At 36.5% G+C, this 18516-nt stretch overlaps 1 protein-coding gene across 2 annotated transcripts in view; it reads right to left on the bottom strand.

Annotated features, from left to right (window-relative positions):
- Window positions 1-18516, bottom strand: part of LOC107782252 (putative polyribonucleotide nucleotidyltransferase 1, chloroplastic) — a 64215-nt gene that overhangs the window by 26612 nt on the left and 19087 nt on the right. For both annotated transcript variants that reach the window (XM_075239809.1, XM_075239810.1), the window contains exons 9-13: window positions 17071-17184; window positions 13746-14006; window positions 4861-4935; window positions 2489-2602; window positions 1927-2019 (exon numbers count right to left, since the gene is read on the bottom strand). In XM_075239809.1, coding sequence (XP_075095910.1) covers window positions 1927-2019; window positions 2489-2602; window positions 4861-4935; window positions 13746-14006; window positions 17071-17184 — 657 coding nt within the window. The remainder of the gene's footprint in view (window positions 1-1926; window positions 2020-2488; window positions 2603-4860; window positions 4936-13745; window positions 14007-17070; window positions 17185-18516) is intronic.

The raw sequence follows: 18516 nt of genomic DNA, 5'->3' as shown, positions 1-18516 counted from the left end.
TAGGGGAAAGGGAAACTGCCTGACGTTGTATACCAAAAACAACAAGCCCGATTCACATAATTCTCTTCAATAAAAGGAATGAAGCAAGTTAAAATAATTAGTTTCAGAAAGAGATGAAAATTTGAAGATGAATATTTCTTATGCACTTTATATTACCGTGGCTAAACAAAAAACATGTCATATTTCAAACCATATTATAGTTTCCATGCATGGCAGAGCCAAAGAATTTTTCACTTTCCTAACAGAAGACGATCATCACTACTATTATGTCCACGTTTCCGAAAGAATATGAGTGCTAAAAATGATCCACCTTAAACATATTAAGCATCTTCTCCAGTCCCATGAAGAAAAAGATCCTATGCATGTCCATTCGGTTAAAAGAAGAGAAGAACATTATGTTTTAGAAGCTGCTCTTGAAGTTGAATATGCAAAGGAGAAAACAAAAATGGCACAAGACGAGCCATCTCTTCGTCCTAAAACTAATAGACTAGCTCCTTTGGGTGTAGGCAACATTTTCGATAAAGCAGGAGAAAACAAAAAAATGACAAAATATGACGATTGCTTCTTGGTCATGGAAGTTAATTTGGAGAACAAGGCTGCCTGCTAAAGTCATATGCTTTAGTTGGACAGCTCTATATGATGCATGTTTGACCCAGGATAATCTCAGAAAAAAGGAGCATTCAATTGGCTAATAGATGCTATATGTGCAAGTCCAATGCAGAAAGTGTCAGCCACCTACTCTTACATTGTACAGTAGCTTCAGAGTTATGGAATATGTTAATATCTAATTTTGGTGTAAGTTGGGCCATGCCACACAATATCAAGGAAGCATATATGAGCTGGAGCTCATACAAATTAATAAAGCCATCAAGAATATCTGGCTAATGGTGCCTGGAAGTATCTTTTGGTGCATCTGGATAAAAAGAAATCAGAGGTGTTTTGATGGAATCTCAACTTCGAGTCATTCCCGGCAGGAAAGATGTTTAATGTAATCTTTTTTCCTGGCTCAAGCTAACCCCTGTATCTAGCATTGACCATTTTTTGGATTTTGTCAGCTCCTTTGTAATAGCCTAGTATTTTGTCTCTACAACCGACACAATCAGTTTTCTATAATCTTAACTATGTATTCATATCCTTGTAACTTTTGCTACTTGATGCCAGTAATGGAACTACTACATAAAAATAAAAATAAAGCATTTTGTTGAAAAAGCTTGTCTAAAAGAATCTGAGCATTGATTCAAAAACTTTAAGGTAATGGGTGGAGTTGTTATGGACCATTACAAGTTTCTAAGGAAACCCTCATAGATCTGACACAAGACACATATTCTCTAACACCTTTCGACATGCATAACCCAATTTTAGGGGTATATCTGGAATGAAGATTCTTTTTTTCTTCTTTGCTTGTTTTCTGGCCTTTTTTTTACTGCTTAAGTTTTTGTTTTAGAAATTGAAGTGCCATTACAAGCTAAAGAGTTGACATACTGAGAAAGTAGGCTCAACAGGCTAAAGAGTGGGCATGGAGTAGAGATAAGTTGGTCCAACAGGCTAAAGAGCTAGTTTGGAGCAGAATCAGTAGCTCAATGGTTTGAAATAAAAGAGAGAGGCCCAAATCGGCTCGATTGACCAATTGAGCAAGACAAACCTAGATCTATAAGATAGGTAGAGAAAAAACTGTTTTGAGAACCAGTTACCAAAGTTCTGCTCTGAAAATTTGAGAATCTAAACCCAAAATTTTAAGTAGTCTAGCTCCACTATAAACTCCTTTGAACACCCTTGCAGAATGGATGTGGGAAAGGTGTATTCTCTAACCATGGGAAATGCTCTTGTGATAGAATCCGTAGAAAATGAGGTTTTCAAAGCGGGTAAGTTATGGCAGCATAGGAAACTGTCTAATGACTTGGACATACTTATCACAGGTACTCATACCTGAAGATAAAATCTCTTGTATTCATCATCATCCACAAGGTTGTCTATCTTCTGTGCCATTTGCTTATCACCGAGTGTTACCACCGCCAATGACTGCAAAACCAAAAATCCAAGAAGCAATCAAGTACACAACAGAACTGCTATTGAATAGAATATATTTCTATCAAGCGTAAGCTACAATTAACAAATCAGAATTCAAACCAGCTTGATACTACATCTTCACACTTTCAGAAACAAGATCCACAAGGGAAAGGAAAAAATGGTTCCCCCTCTGCAAAATCTGGGATCTCAACTCTTTATATTTCTGATTTTAGTTTGAATTCCTCAACCATACTATTTAGCTAAAATTAAGTAGAACAAGTAGAGGAAAAAGTAAATCCGACAAAAAACAAATTAAAAACTTTAAAGCTTAAAAGAACATCAGTCATAAAAAAATCAGGTCAATGAACTTTCTTTCATCATATGAGCAAATTCTGAAGAAACTTTCAGAGGAAAGACAAATCTGATGCTTGCAAATAGGCTAATTCAGTTGTGCATTTTACAGAATATAGAGGGAACAAACCTGTGTTTCGCCTCGAGTGAAGAGAGCACTCCCATGTGCCCTGGGAAGCAGTCCACAGCGTGCGTCAATTACCCGTATCTCCTGAGGGGTCCTGCCATCACTTCTCTTACCTCTCTGAATACAGGGGAAAAAAATGAGAAGCATAACTATAAACTAACCTAACACCAAGTAGATATTCAGATGGAAAAAACTAATACTCAGGTGCAAAGACCAGGTCCTATAAATCCTAGACACATTTCTAACTCCTGAAATTTTTTTGACAGCTTTGCTCCGTCCCTCTGGTTAGAAACAATGACAAAGCATAACATCAACTAATTCAAAGGAATATGAAAAATGCGTTTGATGAAAAACACTCAACTCTGAGCATGGTATCGGAGTTCATAGACAGGTGTTTGCTCCAGATTTTTCTTTCCTGTTTTTCCTTCTTACCCGGGGGGGGGGGGGGGGGTTGTGGAAATGCGGGTAGTAATCCCATCCTAGGCCTGTCAATGGGGCAGATGACAACACTAACCGCCACTCCCAACCCATTTAATAGGTTATGGCCTAAATATGCTGCTTAATAAGTGCCCATGTTCTGACCCGTCTAGGGGCTAACACTACTATATTTATATAACTGTTTTATTTATAAATATAGTTCAGTAATACCTCATAATTAACAGAACATCATGGGACCAACACTATGCTCATATTCAATACTTAATAGTTTTATTGTTTAACAATTCAATACGTAATACTTCTATCATGTATTTGGTGGAAAATTTGGAAAGAAACGAACTCTAGATGTTTTGATGAAAATAGCAGTTCAAATCAGAAAATCAAGATGATTTGACAGATTCTGCAAAGCAATGATCTCCTTTGGCTACTAACAAAGCAATGCTGATCATACCCTCTTCATAAGACATCAAAAGGGTAAACTACTCTTCTCATAGTTTATGTTGATGACATAGTAATGACAGGAGACGACATAAAGAAGATGACCCGATTGAAGAAGCTATTGGCACAGGAATTTGAGATCAAGAACCTAGAAAAATTGCAATACTTCCTGGGAATTGAGGTTGCTAGATCAAAAAGAGGAATCTTTATTTTTCAAAAAAGTATATTCTGGATCTCTTGAAAGAAACTGGTATGACAGGTTGCAAACCAACAAAATCATCCATTGAAAGAGATCACAAATTACATACAGGAGTTGGAAAGCCAGTTGATAAGGAGAGTTAATAGAGGTAGGAAGACTTATTTATCTCTCTCATACCAGACTAGACATAGCCTATCCAGTCAACTTGGTGAGTTAGTTTATGCATGATCCCCGTGATCCTCATATGCAAGTTCTCTTTCACATTTTGCGGTATCTGAAATTTGCTCCGGAGAAAGGTCTGCTTTTCTCCAAACATGGTCACCTTCGGGTAGAAGCCTATAGAGACGCGGATTGGGCTGAATCTTTAAATGATAGAAGATCTACATCCGGTTATTATACACGGTTATTATACACATGTAGGAGGGAACTTGGTTAATTGGAGAATACGAAGCAATGAGTAGTTGCTAGATCAAGTATAGAAGCAGAATATAGTGTTATGGCACCAGGGTATCTATGAACTTCTTTGGTTACTAAAGTTACTAGAGAAATTGAAACTGTCTAAAAAGGGAAAACTTTTCTTATTCTGTGACAACAAGGCTGTCATGTCATCAGTATAGCACATAATCCAATCCATCATCAAAGAAAAAGTTACGAGTGGTATCTTGAGTTTGTTTCATGTGTCATCAGAAAGCAGCCAGTTGATGTGTTTACCAAAAGTCTCAACAAACACTTCTTATACACTAGTTTGCAAGTTGGGCATGTGCGACATCTTTGCACCAACTTGAGGGGAAGTATTTACTGGCTTGATTATTCTGAAAGATTTGATTTTATTCTGATTGATTGTAATTGATTGTAAATTGATTGTTATTTATTTCCTTCCTAAAATAGTCATAGGACCTTGTGTATAAGTACCTTTGCTTAGGGATGTAGAAACATACTAATATATGAAAGAAGCCTTTCTTCTTCGCAAATCTGCAATACTACAAGTTACAAATATTGCATTGAATGATATAAAGGATAATATTTCACAATTTCTCAACTATGATGTTGTTCGACTCAAAAGGCAAAAATACAACTACCATTTTGTAAGGAGCACAAGTGTATTCTTAGTCCTCATCATAATGTATCTTACAGCTTATATCACCTGTCCAGGTCCATTCTAGATAGAAAATAGAGCAACAAAGAAATTATCCCGCCCCAAGATTAGTAACATGAAAATTGAATCAAATAATGCCATACAGAGCAGTATAAAGTCTATCTATAGAAGATCTTGTATAACATTGTCTCAAAGAATTCTTACCTCCACAATTCGTTTCCGCAAAAGTTTGGAAGTAACTTCCTTGAATACCAGCTTCACATCTACCTCAGAGAACAGCTGAAACAGAAGCAGAAAGCATGATTTTAAGATTAACAGCAAAAGTTAATACCAAATTACACTGTCCCACATTTACGAAGAAAGTATGCAGTTCCACTACCCCTCAGGTCTCAGTGCCAATGGAGACACATCAGAATTTATAACTTTCTAGGATTAGGCCATCAACTGAGGAATAATGATCAGAATGTCACTCTGAAAAGACTTGTATTCATCAAAAGGAGGAAAGTTTGTGCCAGCTAAATACATATCATCTAAACTCCTTACTTTTTGTTCTTATTTATCATCACAGTATCCATTACAACAAAAATCAATCCATCAAAACAAAAAAAATCATTTGGAAAAGTAGGAAGAGGAGAGAAAATCACTAGCAGATTGGAAAGTTGTAGCTTCACCTATCAAGGATGAACATTGGGATGAATTTCTCGGATAGGAACATTTTGGACACAATTACTCATCACGATATATCTTGTATAAAATGCAAGACCTAAACTGATACTTAGAGGCAAAATTACTTTTAGAATTTTTCTCTCCTTTTTCCCCCTTTTTTGGGAAAATTTGAGGAATGATATTAGTTGAGATCTTAATAATAAAAACTGAACATCCCAATAGAATTGAAATTAGAAATGGGCTTTAACTGTAGTGATTCTATTTCTTACTATATACATATGATTGCTATTAAAGTCTCGAATTTCCAAATTTCTTAGAATTAACTTGGCACAAGTAAAAGCTGAAACAAAGAGAGGACTTTTTAGTTTGCTTAAAAAGAAGAAAAAAAAAGAAAAAAATACTATGAACCCCAAAACATATAAGAAGCTTAACCATATAAATAATGTTATTCACTACTTTTCCTTTTCTTTGTTTTTCTCTTTACTGTGCCTCCATGAATTAATATTACTATCTTCATTTTAAATAGTACATAGACTGATTAGTACATCCTCTATCTCATTTTATGTGATAGTGTTTGACTTGGCACGAGTTTAAGAAAGAAAAAAAGTTCGGTCTAAAACAAGCCATAGACATTTTTGTGGCTATAAATCATCTCATCAAGGGTAAAATGGGAAGTTTAAAGTTAATTATTTCTAAATATAGATAGATGTCATCCTTTTTGAGATAGACTAAAAAAGAAAGAGGCGCCACATAAAATGGGAGAGAGGGAGTAATATTTATCAAAATGCAATTCCATACCAATGTCCAATACCAAGATCCTTGGTCAAGAACTTCATTTTTTAGCACCAAGTCGTATTATATTTTGTTTAAGATTAAAAAAAAACAAATCCCGATTATATGAAATTATTAATCATAACAAAGGTAATTTTTACATACTTTTCTGGGTGGGGATAACGAAGGTATAATATTCCACAATAAGACAATAACACCAATATAAAGAGAACAATATAATTATATTTTTTAAGAAAAAGCATGATGCTAAATTTTAAAATATGATTAATACCCCAAACTCATTAGGCTTCCACGAAATCTTTTTTCATGGATGCTTTTAACTCCTAGCCTTCCTCTTTAAAGTGATATAGAATGAGCTACTGAGGAAACACGGAGGCCTTCATACAATGATAAATTTGTCTCTTACCAATTATTATGCAAATACATTCACAATAATCGTTAAGAGATCTCTCATGTACCCAGGCATTCCGGGGGGGGGGGGGGGAATTTCCAAAACCTCGTTTTAAAACTAGGGGGACTCCAAAGAGAACAAAATATTCATGACACCTTTTTGTGTGCCAAACATTTAAGAGAGAATCCGTAAGAGTTTGTCACTTCTCAACATTTAAGATAGAAATTAAAGAGATAGCTAAACTAAGAGTATTACTACTTATAATAAGAGGGAATAGCAGAGAGCTCTCCGTCAACACGCCTGCTTATGACGAGGACATTCTGGTCATTTGATGTGCTATTTGTTTTAAATTGTCTATTATGTCCTTATTTGTTGTTAACTATTCAGATCAGAAGTAGACTCAGTTGGTCATTTTCTACCTAGGCCGTGGCAATCACCGTTACCGAGTTTGAAGAACAATTTTCTCTCTCCTCAATTTTTGACGCATAGTTCTTCGCCGCTCAAGCTTCTTCTACCAAAGTAAATCCTTTTGATTTGCTTTGTTTCCTCTATGTTTTTCTTTGGGTTTTGCTACTTTCTTCTTTTTGATTTTCGCACATTTTTTCGCCAAAATTTAAATTTTGACTTCTACTGAGATTATCAAAAAAGATTAATCGAATGTTACATCTGTTACTGGATTTCTTTGAAAAACTGAGCGATTTGGTCATCTCCTTGCAACACTGGTAACGCCATCATCCGTCAGCTGCACTTTTGCTCTGTCAAGGTAATTACATGGGTTTAAAAAGTTTTTCCCCAGCTATGTTGTGTCTGTTACTTTGATATTAGCTCAGGCTTACAAAATGGTAAGATATTACAGCACAATCGAAAAAATATGCTGCGCCGAGAGAATATTAGGCAAGAATAATAGTTTAAGAAATTATACTTTCATTATTTTGGCATTCAGATTGCGATTAAGTGTGATTTTGTACTTCTTTCAATGCTTTAGAGATGCCAATACAAAATTGTAATGAAGCAACATTATTTAAAAGTGTCAAAGGCATGTCCTAGATCATTCAGAAAGTGTTCTTAGTTGAAAAAGGTAATATTCATTGTGTTAGCTTTAGAGATACTAATTATAAATTTACACACAATATTAATTTGCACATGCCAATACTCTTTGGATTTGTTACTTCTCGAAACTGAGAACCTGACAAAGTTTCGTCTTGGAATATGATTGAAGTTTGGGTTAAAGCTGGCTGCATGTGTCTAAGGATGTATTAATCCATGTAGTATAGAACTTTGTATCTTGGTAGCCCTCTGCAGGTTTCCTTCTTGAATGCCTTTCCACATCCTATAATGGAGACAAGAACATAAACTTAAATTTTTCTTACTTGACGAACGATAGCAACTGAGAGTAGAGTGGACCAATTGGACATGTCTGCTTACCCGCTTCAATGTCATCTTGTAATTTGTTTAATTGCAGCTATACATACTTATGGTTATAGGAACCTAATATGAATAAATCTTGTAGTTCTTATTTAGCTAAATTTATTGTTTTTTTCATATATTCCAGAACCAGTTGGTCATGAAATAAGCACTCTATTTAATGGTTCATTTTTATCTTGACTAAAACTTATTCTTCTTGTTATTGGTTTGGGTTTAGTAGGTGCCAATAACGTATAATCCTTTGCATGGTATAAAACTCAAGCTCATTGGTTTCAAAAGTTCTTTTTACGTATTTTGTTGTGATTCTATAAGCTGGGTTTCTATGAAACACAGAGCATAAAGATCAAAACTGTCTGTTCATCTTCACGACTTTGATGATGTTCTTCACTGCTCCGTTTTGCTCTTTCAAGGTAAGCGCATAGTTAAAAAAGTTAGTTTGTTGATCTATCGTGTTGGATCTTTTACTACGGCTCTATTGTTTGAAGGTTTATAAGTTTGACTTCACTGAACTTCAATAAACTGATAATTAGACTGTAGTCTTTAATGTATAACCTGTAAATTATAGAGCTTTGATTTTTTTTCATTATTTGTCCAAAAGTAAAGATTTGGATAATCTGAGTTGTTTAGTTAGCCCTTCTGGTTGGGTATAAACAAGAGTGTCTATGAATTGATCAAATTAAAATAAACACTCAGGACCAAACTACTATTTCTAATTACTATCTTAAAGGTATGAAAGGTTGAGTACTTTAATATATGTCAGTTAGTAGCCATGTTGTTGAAACGGTAGAACTTTGCTCATATTTAACTTATGTCTCCTTCTTGCTCATTGATATATTTCATGTCTCACTTCTGCACTTTTATCATTGGAAGAGATAATATTTTCTATTTTACACAATCAACACCTTTGAAAACAATTAATAGTTTTCATTTACTCTATCAGGACCTGCTATTCATCCATTGGTCGAGCAAGATTCTCAAAGCTTGCAGCAATTACTTCCTGAAATTACTGGTTGGGTTTACTGTCCGGATAATGACCGTGTATGTATTCAGTTACATGTTTAACCTGCATCTTTAGAGTTGCTTAGTTATGTATACATAATTATTATCTTTAGATGTTGCTGAAGCTGGACTGACTCGATAAATTTCTTGAGCACATGTGGCCTTATCTGGACAACATACTCTCCATTTCTTAACAATGTTTTGAATTTCCTTCTCATAGTATCTTAGGTAACTAGCTTGTGTAAACTATTTTGTATAAATAGGTTATTTGCAGGACTGCAAAAAGTATCGTGGCAGCTATTATTGCAGAGCGAAATTTTGAAACATCGAATTTGGGTTCCTTACCTACTTTCCAAGCTTAGTGGTTCTTAGTGGCCATAACTAAAGTTAGTTGGTGTTTTTATTTTCAGATACTGTTGCGGTGGCATAAGATACAGAAGATGTTATTTCTTACCAGCATTCTTTCCATTTGTATTGTAAAAAAACATTAGACGACAATTGTTAAATGGCCTTGATGTTTTCATTTGGCAAGTAAATTTTCTGCGTAAGACATATCAGTTATGTAGGATACTTTATAGTTGCTCCATTTGTTAGCTGAAGTTCACACTCATATAAAACCGTCAAGGAGTTCACACTCAAACTAGTTGTTGCTGTTGTTTTGACACATAAGAAGAGTTTTTGATAAGTCACTTGATTAGTGCAAGTTATGGACGAATTTGACTGCATTGAAAAAGTTCAGTTAGTAAAGCTTATTCCTTTGACACAAAGATACAAACTCGCCAACTAAAAGGTCTTGTACAAATAAGAAGGAATGGTGAAAGGTGAAACAAAGGAGTTAAAAGTATAATTTTCCAGTAAACTAAGAGTCCTCTGATTGTAACTTGATTTAGGAAAAAAAAAAAGTGTCTTTGAATATGTTGACTAACGTACTTATGGATAGTCTTCTCATATTGATAGAGTTTTCCTGTTAGTATGTGTTCTCTATACGACGAGTTCTTTGCGAGATACAATTACATACTTTTTCTGAGAAGAAATGGCTTACATCTGCAAATATTAATAGAGGTGGCATGTACTTAATCTTGGGCAGCCTTCTTGAGATATAGTTTTACCAAATTCACTAAAGTTATCAAATGTAAATTGGTATGCTCCTTCGCTCATTATCAATACTTGTATTTACATAAGTTATGCTATTCATCTACTAATATTTTAATAAAGTTTCACTTGATTCTGCTTCAGCAATACTGTTATCAACCCATTTTTGAAATAAAAATGATCATAAATATTTTCATGGATACTCCTTTTAACTCCGTGCGGATCAACTAGGCTCGCACTTTCTGGACACAGGGTCTTTCCTTTCTGATGATTTAGTTCACAACACGCTCAGCTCGATCTACTTTTTGACGAACTTATATGATATTGAAAACTGAAATTTAAAAGTCAAAGGATAAAACACTTTGTGCGATTTGCTTTTGGGTCCTTGCAGATATTGTCACTGTACATTTGTTTATAATAGTAGTATTTTTTATATTTCTATTTGGTACTTACAAAAAATCATGACAAAGAATTTGAAAAATTAGTGAGACCTCTCACAAGAGAAAGTCAAAATGTTACGGTGAGAATCAGAAGTAACAGAATGTATAAGGAAACAATATAGGTTGGGAGAAATTCAAAAATAGCCAGATTTACAAGTGATAATTGAAAAATAGCCACAATTTCAAAAGTAATCGAAATTTACCCACTTTTCATGTAAAGATAAATCTGAACGAAAACACTGTTCAAAATCCGAAAAATATTCTAGCATAATATACTGGAGTTTCAGTATAATATACAGGAACTCCAGCATAATATACTGGAGTTCCAGTATAATATACCGGTCCAGCATAATATGCTGGAAGTTCATACACAGGTGCTCCAATCTCCAGTATATTATGCTGCAACTTTCCGCGTGTTGGAGTTCCAGCATAATATGCTGGAAGTTCATACACAGGTGCACCAATCTCCAGTATATTATGCTGGACCGGTCCGTGTTGCAGCAAAATAATAGCTATTTTTCAATGACTTTGCAAACGCTGACTATTTTTCAATTATCAGCCCGAAAACTGGCTAGCCCGTGCTATTTTTACATATAGGTTGTTTAAGTTGGGCCCGGGCTTTCTACTAGTCTTGTCAAAAGAGTGAATCTGTAAAAAGTTTGTCAACTTCTCAACATTTTAACTTATATGATATCTTATTTACTGTTAAAATGGTCTGTCCAAATATTTATTACTAACTTAATAAAAAAAAGGGTCGAAAGAAGTAGATTCCACCATCTAACTGACAGTTGAGTAGAATTACCAAAGTTCATTAATAGGGCAAACATCCTATAAGGATTCATGCCTCCATGAAGCAAAATGAAGGCAAATCCAAAGGAAGTTCAAATTTAGATGTGGTTCCTTTATTTGTAGCCAGGAAATTCAATTGTTTTACACCTTTAAGTCATAATCCGATCAATATCGTCTATTTCTCTTTCCAGATTTACAATTTTCTGGAATATTTGGAATTAGGGGTACTACTTAAATCCTCCTGATTTATAGTATGTCCGCCATAAATCCAATAGAGTTAACTTAATGTTCCTTTATTGACTCTATTGTGAAGGAAGCTGGTGGTTTTTTTAGGCGCGAGTGGAGATGAGACTTAGACTAATGAGCTGCTCAGGGCATAAAGAAAACAGTATTTCCGTTTTTGTTTCTTCCTTCCCAAAAGCCAAAATAATAATTTTTCACACAACCACAAAATTCCATCCAGGCTGCAGCTCCTTTCCGCCTTTTCTTTTTTGTCCTACAAGCCACTATTAAACCTTTGCCTACGTTGATACATTGTTCTTGTCCTCCTTACACTGAAAACCATGAAGCATCAAAAAAAGAGCAGCTCCAAACCCCCAACTCAGTCATGTGTGATTATGTTACTTTATTAGAAGAAACATAAGAGACTCGGAACACTTTCCGGTTATGATGGGGTTGCACCAGGGATCAGCTCTTAGTCCATTCCTATTTTCCTTGGCGATGGACGCTTTGACGAGACACATTCAAGGTGAGGCAGTGTTATCAAAGGCGAAAAGCGCAAAAAAGCTCTAAGGTCCGTTGGGGCTTTAAGCGCAAAGCGTATATAAAGCGTGGGCTTTAATGAAGAAAGGTGCAACGGGAGAAAAAGTAAAAATATGCATGTAGTCCAAGACTAATCATTATAAGCATGAATAACAAATATATGGACAAAGAAATTGAAAATAAAAATCACGATAAAGTGAAATATCAATTGTTTAAGGTCGCCTTTTCATGATTACACTCATTGGCAAGGAAAAGTGTGCCTTAGAGCTTTGATGCGACACTAAAGCGCACACAAAGTGAGGAGAAGCGCTAAACGTGTTTTGAGCCTCACTTCAGGGCTTAAGCGCGCTTTAAGCGCGCCTTTGACAACACTGAGGTAAGGTGCCATGGTGTAGGTTATTTGCGGATGACATAGTTTTAATTGACGAGACACAGGGTGGTGTTAACGAGAGGCTGGAAGTTTGGAGGCACACCCTAGAGTCTAAGGGTTTTAAGTTGAGCAGGACCAAGACAGAATACGTGGAGTGCAAGTTCAGCAACGGTACCCAGGAAGGGGATATTGAGGTGAGGCTTGATACGCAAGTCGTCCCCAAGAGAGCTAATTTCAAGTATCTTGAATCTATAATACAAGGTAACGGGGAGATTGATGAAGATGTCACGCATCGTATTGGAGCAGGATGGATGAAGTGGAGGTTCGCTTCCTGTGTCTTGTGTGATAAGAATGTGCCGCTGAGACTTAAAGGCAAGTTCTACAAGGTTGTAGTTAGACCGACTTTGTTGTATGGAGCAGAGTGTTGGCCGGTCAAGAACTCTCATACCCAGAAGCTAAAAGTAGCTGAGATGAGGATGTTGAGGTGGATGTGTGGGCAAACCCAGTTGGATAAGATTAGGAATGAAGTTATTCAGGAAAAGGTGAGAGTGGCCCCTGTGGAGGATAAGATGCGGGAGGCGAGGCTGAGATGGTTCGGGCATGTTAAGAAGAGAAGTATAGAAGCCCCAGTTAGAAGGTGCGAGCGGTTAGCCTCGGTGGGCAGCAGGAGGGGTAGAGGTAGGCCTAAGAAGTCTTGGGGAGAAGTTATTAGGCGGAATATGGCGCGGTTGGAGCTGACTGGGGACATGGCCCTAGACAGGAGGGTGTGGAGGTCAAAGATTAGGGTAGAAGGTTCGTAGGTAGTCGAGCGTTTCTCTTTGTCTTACTCAATTCGCTAGCATTAGTGTTAGTATGATATCTTTTATTCATAGATGGCTATTACTACCTAGAGTTTGACTGCATTCTTGGATTCGATCTTATTTCATCTTGTTGTTATTCCTACTTGTTGCAATTACTTGTTCTTTTTCAGTCGTTCTCGTCTATTGGAAACAGCCTCTCTGCCCTTCCAGGGGTAGGGGTAGGGGTAAGGCTGCGTACACCTTACCCTCCCCAGACCCCACTTGTGGGAAACTACTGGGTTTGTTGTTGTTGTTGTATTGAAGGAAACATAGAGCGCTTCAATTTAAACTTCAGTATCAGTGTTAAAACTGTTATGGAGGTCTATGAGCTATCAAGTCACCCAATGTATATGTGACGGTACATCTTTGCATATGCATAAAACTACTTTAGAGCAGTGATACACATCCATCCAATCAAAAGTTGTGGTGGCTGATATGACTGGATGGAGTGACTCATCAACAAAAAAAGTGTTTTTGAAAAGGATGAAGGTCAGAAATTAATAAAGATTAAGTCGAGACAATACCAATGGGACAGTCTTCCTTGCAACTGGCTTTATGTGAACATCACCCTCATCAACTTCACCATCAACAACCACTTCTTCATCCTCGTCCTCCTCTAGCAAATCTGGTAATGTTTCAGTAGACCCAAAAGCTTCCATTGTACTGATATAACCCTTCTCAGACAATATGCTTATAACATTTTCTTCCAATGATGATAATGCCTTTCTTCTTGGAATCTTGTTTTTAATTTGTAGCACTTCCACCAACTCATTGCCAGAAATTTCCTGGAAATGAATTTAGCACACATATATAACTGTAATCACAATGACTTGAGTGTTCAAATAACCGAATAACAAATCGTTTATAAATAAATAAACTAGTGGAAATATATTAGCAAGCGTAGCTAATCTGAAGAATGGAAAGAGCAAGTCAGACATACTGCGAGAACTACATCCAAATAGATTAGTGAACAAATATTTTGCCAATGCAGATATTCACGGTTATCAAAACTGAGACATGACATTAGATGAAATGGAATTGTGAGCGTAATGGATTAAATCTCCTATGCAAAAAATGCATAAAGCAGTGTTGTGAAGAGTGTGAAGCGAGGAAAAGCGACGAGCCCCTTTTCGCTTAAAGCGAGAAACGAGAAACAAAACGCTCGCTTTTTTGAAGTGAAGCGGAATTTTAAAAAAAATATTAAAATAAATACTGCATGGACAACACATGTAACTGTAAGCAAATGTTCAATACTTCAACGTAAAAACTAAAGAGTAGCATCAATTAAAGCACAAAATGAGCATCCTATTCTTCTACAAGATTGTCAAATTCTTGTATTCCACTATCATTATTATATTGCTCGTCATCTTCTTCAACTTCTTCTTCATCAACTACGAAAAAGAGCAGTATAACTGAAACGAAGAAATGGGCAGCATTTCAGCATTTTTATCACTGAAACAGTGCAAGAAAATGAAGAAGAAGAGGAGAAGAATGAGAAAGAAGAACTGAAGGGGAAATTTCGCCAGCATTTTGCTGCTATTTGGACACTGAAACAGTGAAAGAAAAAGAAAAAGGAGCAAGAAAAAATCACATACCTGGGACCAAACTTGATGATCTTGGCTCGATGGCCTTTTAAAAAAAGACAGCCTCTTTAATTAAATACGTTGGCAGCCTAATTATAAAGAGAAGCGCTCGCTTCGCATCGCTTCATCGCTTCTCTAGGAGAAGCGAACGCTTTTGTAAATCTGCTACGCTTCAGTTAAGAGAAGCGCCAGATGCCTCGCCTCGCTTCGCTTCTCGCTTTAAGCGAGGAAGCGCTCGCTTTTTACAACACTGGCATAAAGTGACTCACTTTTTACAAATTAAATTAGGAGAACAAAAAAGATGAACTTATAAAAAAGCTCACAACCGGGCATTTGTCAAGCTTAAGATTGACTAGTTTATTAAAAGAATCGAGTCGAGCTTTAGAAAAATTAATGTGAACGCGAACTAGTGCTTCCAGTATGGCTCCAATGATATTCAAGCTTAAAGTACAATAACCAAGCCGAGTGCGAACACTGGGAACTTGGCCCGGCTCTGCAATATGCCCCTACATCATCTCCACTATCACCGGAGGCACTTCTCTTGAAATAAGGAACGTCCTTAGAAAAGCTCACAGTAAGCCTCTTTCTCTAACAGTTGTGTGGATAATTTCCTTTTCTTTGGAGACCTTTCAAAAAGCAAATGATCCGTCCATGGAGAGTGGAACCTGGATTTTCACATCAAGGCAGAGAGAGCATTTGGACAAGAGTTTACTTGGTGTGTGTTTTCAAATTTTCTGTGTGAATAATTATGGTACTTTTATAAACAAGAGACATCAAGGTTATGGACCTCCGACCACCGCTTTTTTTATCGAGGCATCACATTGATGTTTTGTAGGATAACTCACTGATTGCTATCTAAAGGTGGGTAGAGAAACTATCAAGTGTCAACAAGCTACTCATACTGTATACTGACAATTTTGCAATTCTTATGAAAAGCTGTCAGACTTGTTGTACACAGTAAGATCTCTGAAGAAGACAAATAAGGAATAGTCGTCATAATCCATGAATCCTGTTCCATTTTGTTGGACAGTGTAGTGAAGCTGCCAGAATGTTAGTATGAAGTTAGTCTCTCATTGGGTTAAATATAAGACTAGTTTAGTACGAAGTTAGTCAGACACTGGTTAGATATTAAACAGGGATAGCATCTCACATCTTTAAGTAGGTGTCTCGTATTCCATTATCATCAAGTAATCAATATCTCTTTGCTTCTCTTATCTCACACAGTATGAAAGCACGCAACTGTCCTCAGTTTGAGTTCGATTGCCATCCATCACCAACAAATATTTTCACGTGCTTAGCCAGCGAAAAAAATCAGGCCCACTCGTGAGAAGACCTGTAGACCTAATAAATAAATAAATGATTCTAATAGTTTAAACTTTTAGGTGAGAAAATCACACAATTCAGCATGATATCAGAGCTTGTATGATCTTAGTAGAGGTAGAGAATTAAGTAGCTTTGGCATGCTGGAGGGCATGCCTTATGTCGTTTGCCCGTGTAATATTTTTCTTTATTTTCTCTGCTCTTTTGGCGAAAGATGCCCCTCTTGTCTTTCAGGCGATTGGCACCTTCCTTTCTTCAGTGACATCGCACTTCACCCAATGCCTCTCTTCAACGACCTTTTGGACAGTATCGTGTCTCTTTGCGATCCATTCCAATGGATCAGCACCTTTTTCACATCACTGTTCCAGTCACACCACGCCTATTTTTGGTGACTGTTCGGGCAGCGACACGGCTCTTTCCCACCATTTTCCAATAGCAAACTTTTCTGACAAGATTCTGATGACCAGGGTTTATTCAGCCAAATTTTCAACCTTAAGCAGGTTTCCTCACTTTGGGTTTGACAGGGCACGTTAGAATGCAAAGAATTAATGTCAGAATAGTGGTAAGTTTTGGTTTGAAATAAGTCCTCATCGGTTAGAATAGTGTTAAGTCTTAGTATGAAGTAAGTCATCATGCCAGTATGAAGTAAGTCCCTCATTGTATCTCATGCCTTCAAATAGGAGTGCCTTGTATTCCATTATCATCATACGACTAATATATTTATTCCTTCTCCTATTTCTGGCAGAAGAATTGACAAAGATAATGGAGAAGACACGTTAGGCACTCTCTCGAGTGTGCTTAATGCAGAGGACCCCAACCCATCAGTTTGGACAAGAATGTTGATGAGATGCATAACTGTCCTATTTATATACTTTAGATGTTGTAGGACAGAAATAAACAACACTTAGTAGGTGGTATGTTTCATTATTAAAGAGATCATACATACTTCGACTAGCTTATACAGCTCTTTAGGAGGTAATTTGATTGCATCAAGCATTTTTGGCTTTCCACATTTTTGCACTAAAGCTTCCACCTCCTTGCAGATACCCCGCACAGCATCCTGATAAGACAAAGTTGAAAAGAAAATGGCTTACTTGCTGCAACTTCTTCAGTTACATTTTGTTAACTGGTATTTATCATATAAATGTAAAAAAATCACTGTTTACTGCTAAATCATCTATACTAGAAGCAAAGCAAAATTTCAACTGTAAGAGAGAGAAGTAAAAGGATAATTTACAAATGAACCGATGAAAATGGGTCCATGGCATGATTTTCAGAACATCACTTGAAAAACAGATTAGCCTTCCTCTCTCGTTGTAGACCAGTGATATTACTGCATAGCATCTTAAAGGGCTGATAACAGGCAATTAGGAGACTAAAAGCAAAAGATGTTACTGAAGGATTTAGTGTAGGCTAGGCAATGACTAGTCACTATGAGGCATGAAAAGGCTTGGGATGATTGAGTTTCAGAAAGCCGTTTCCAAGTGAATATTTCAGCCAAGGTTAAGTGCCACCCACTACACCTCCTGAATTACAAAGTTTGGCAATGATAACATATCTGTATCACTGGGAATATGCTGGCCAGAAAAGAAATGTGGCCTTGGAAAGCCTAAAATGGAGTTAAAAACCATGTTGCTCAAGTAATATGGGTAGTTTGTGAGTTTTTAGAGTTGTCCTAACAGTTGTCCATTATTTGGATTGTTTCTTTATTTCAAGCAGCAGGGATGGTCACCTGAAAATCTTGCATTCAAGTTTGTTCATTACTGCATCAAGATAATGTCAAAATAAATGTAATCTTGAAATTACTCACAAATCGACAAAGAGCTCCTAAGATTACCAATTTAGATATGGTTTTGTTTCAACTTTTCCCTATATAGGCACTAATCTTTATACTTGGGACCAAGCTGAATTTATAAAACGTATGTTCAAGTGATCCCTCGGCCCCCTTATTTCCTCTCCTTCCATTCTTGTTCCCTAGTTAGTTCTCTTAATCTCTGATCATTCCTTGCTGTTTCTACATTTTCCCACATTCTGTCAAGCCAGTGAACAGCCATAAAACACCCATCATTTCAGTAAATGAGTAAAAATAGATAGAAGTCTATTTTATTCTCTGTTCAAACTGTTTAATTTTCTCCCATACAAGCAAGAAACAACTACAATTTATTCTCTGTTTACTTAGTAGTTGCACTAAGTGTTAAAACATCCTGAATCAATAAATCTTGTACATATGGCATCAGAGACAATGGGTCTTGTAACATGTAGAACTGGCAGGATGAATAATACTTCTCAAATACTGCCAAAATAATAAGTGTTTTCAAGCAGATTTAGCAGCAGCAATTCTGGAATCTGAAGAGTATAGTGTGTACGCAGACCTTACCCTCATCCTGAGGGC

The sequence above is a fragment of the Nicotiana tabacum genome, chromosome 19, assembly GCF_000715075.1.
Source record: "Nicotiana tabacum cultivar K326 chromosome 19, ASM71507v2, whole genome shotgun sequence".
NCBI classification, from domain to species: domain Eukaryota; kingdom Viridiplantae; phylum Streptophyta; class Magnoliopsida; order Solanales; family Solanaceae; genus Nicotiana; species Nicotiana tabacum.
This window is presented reverse-complemented; position numbering and strand designations above follow the sequence as displayed.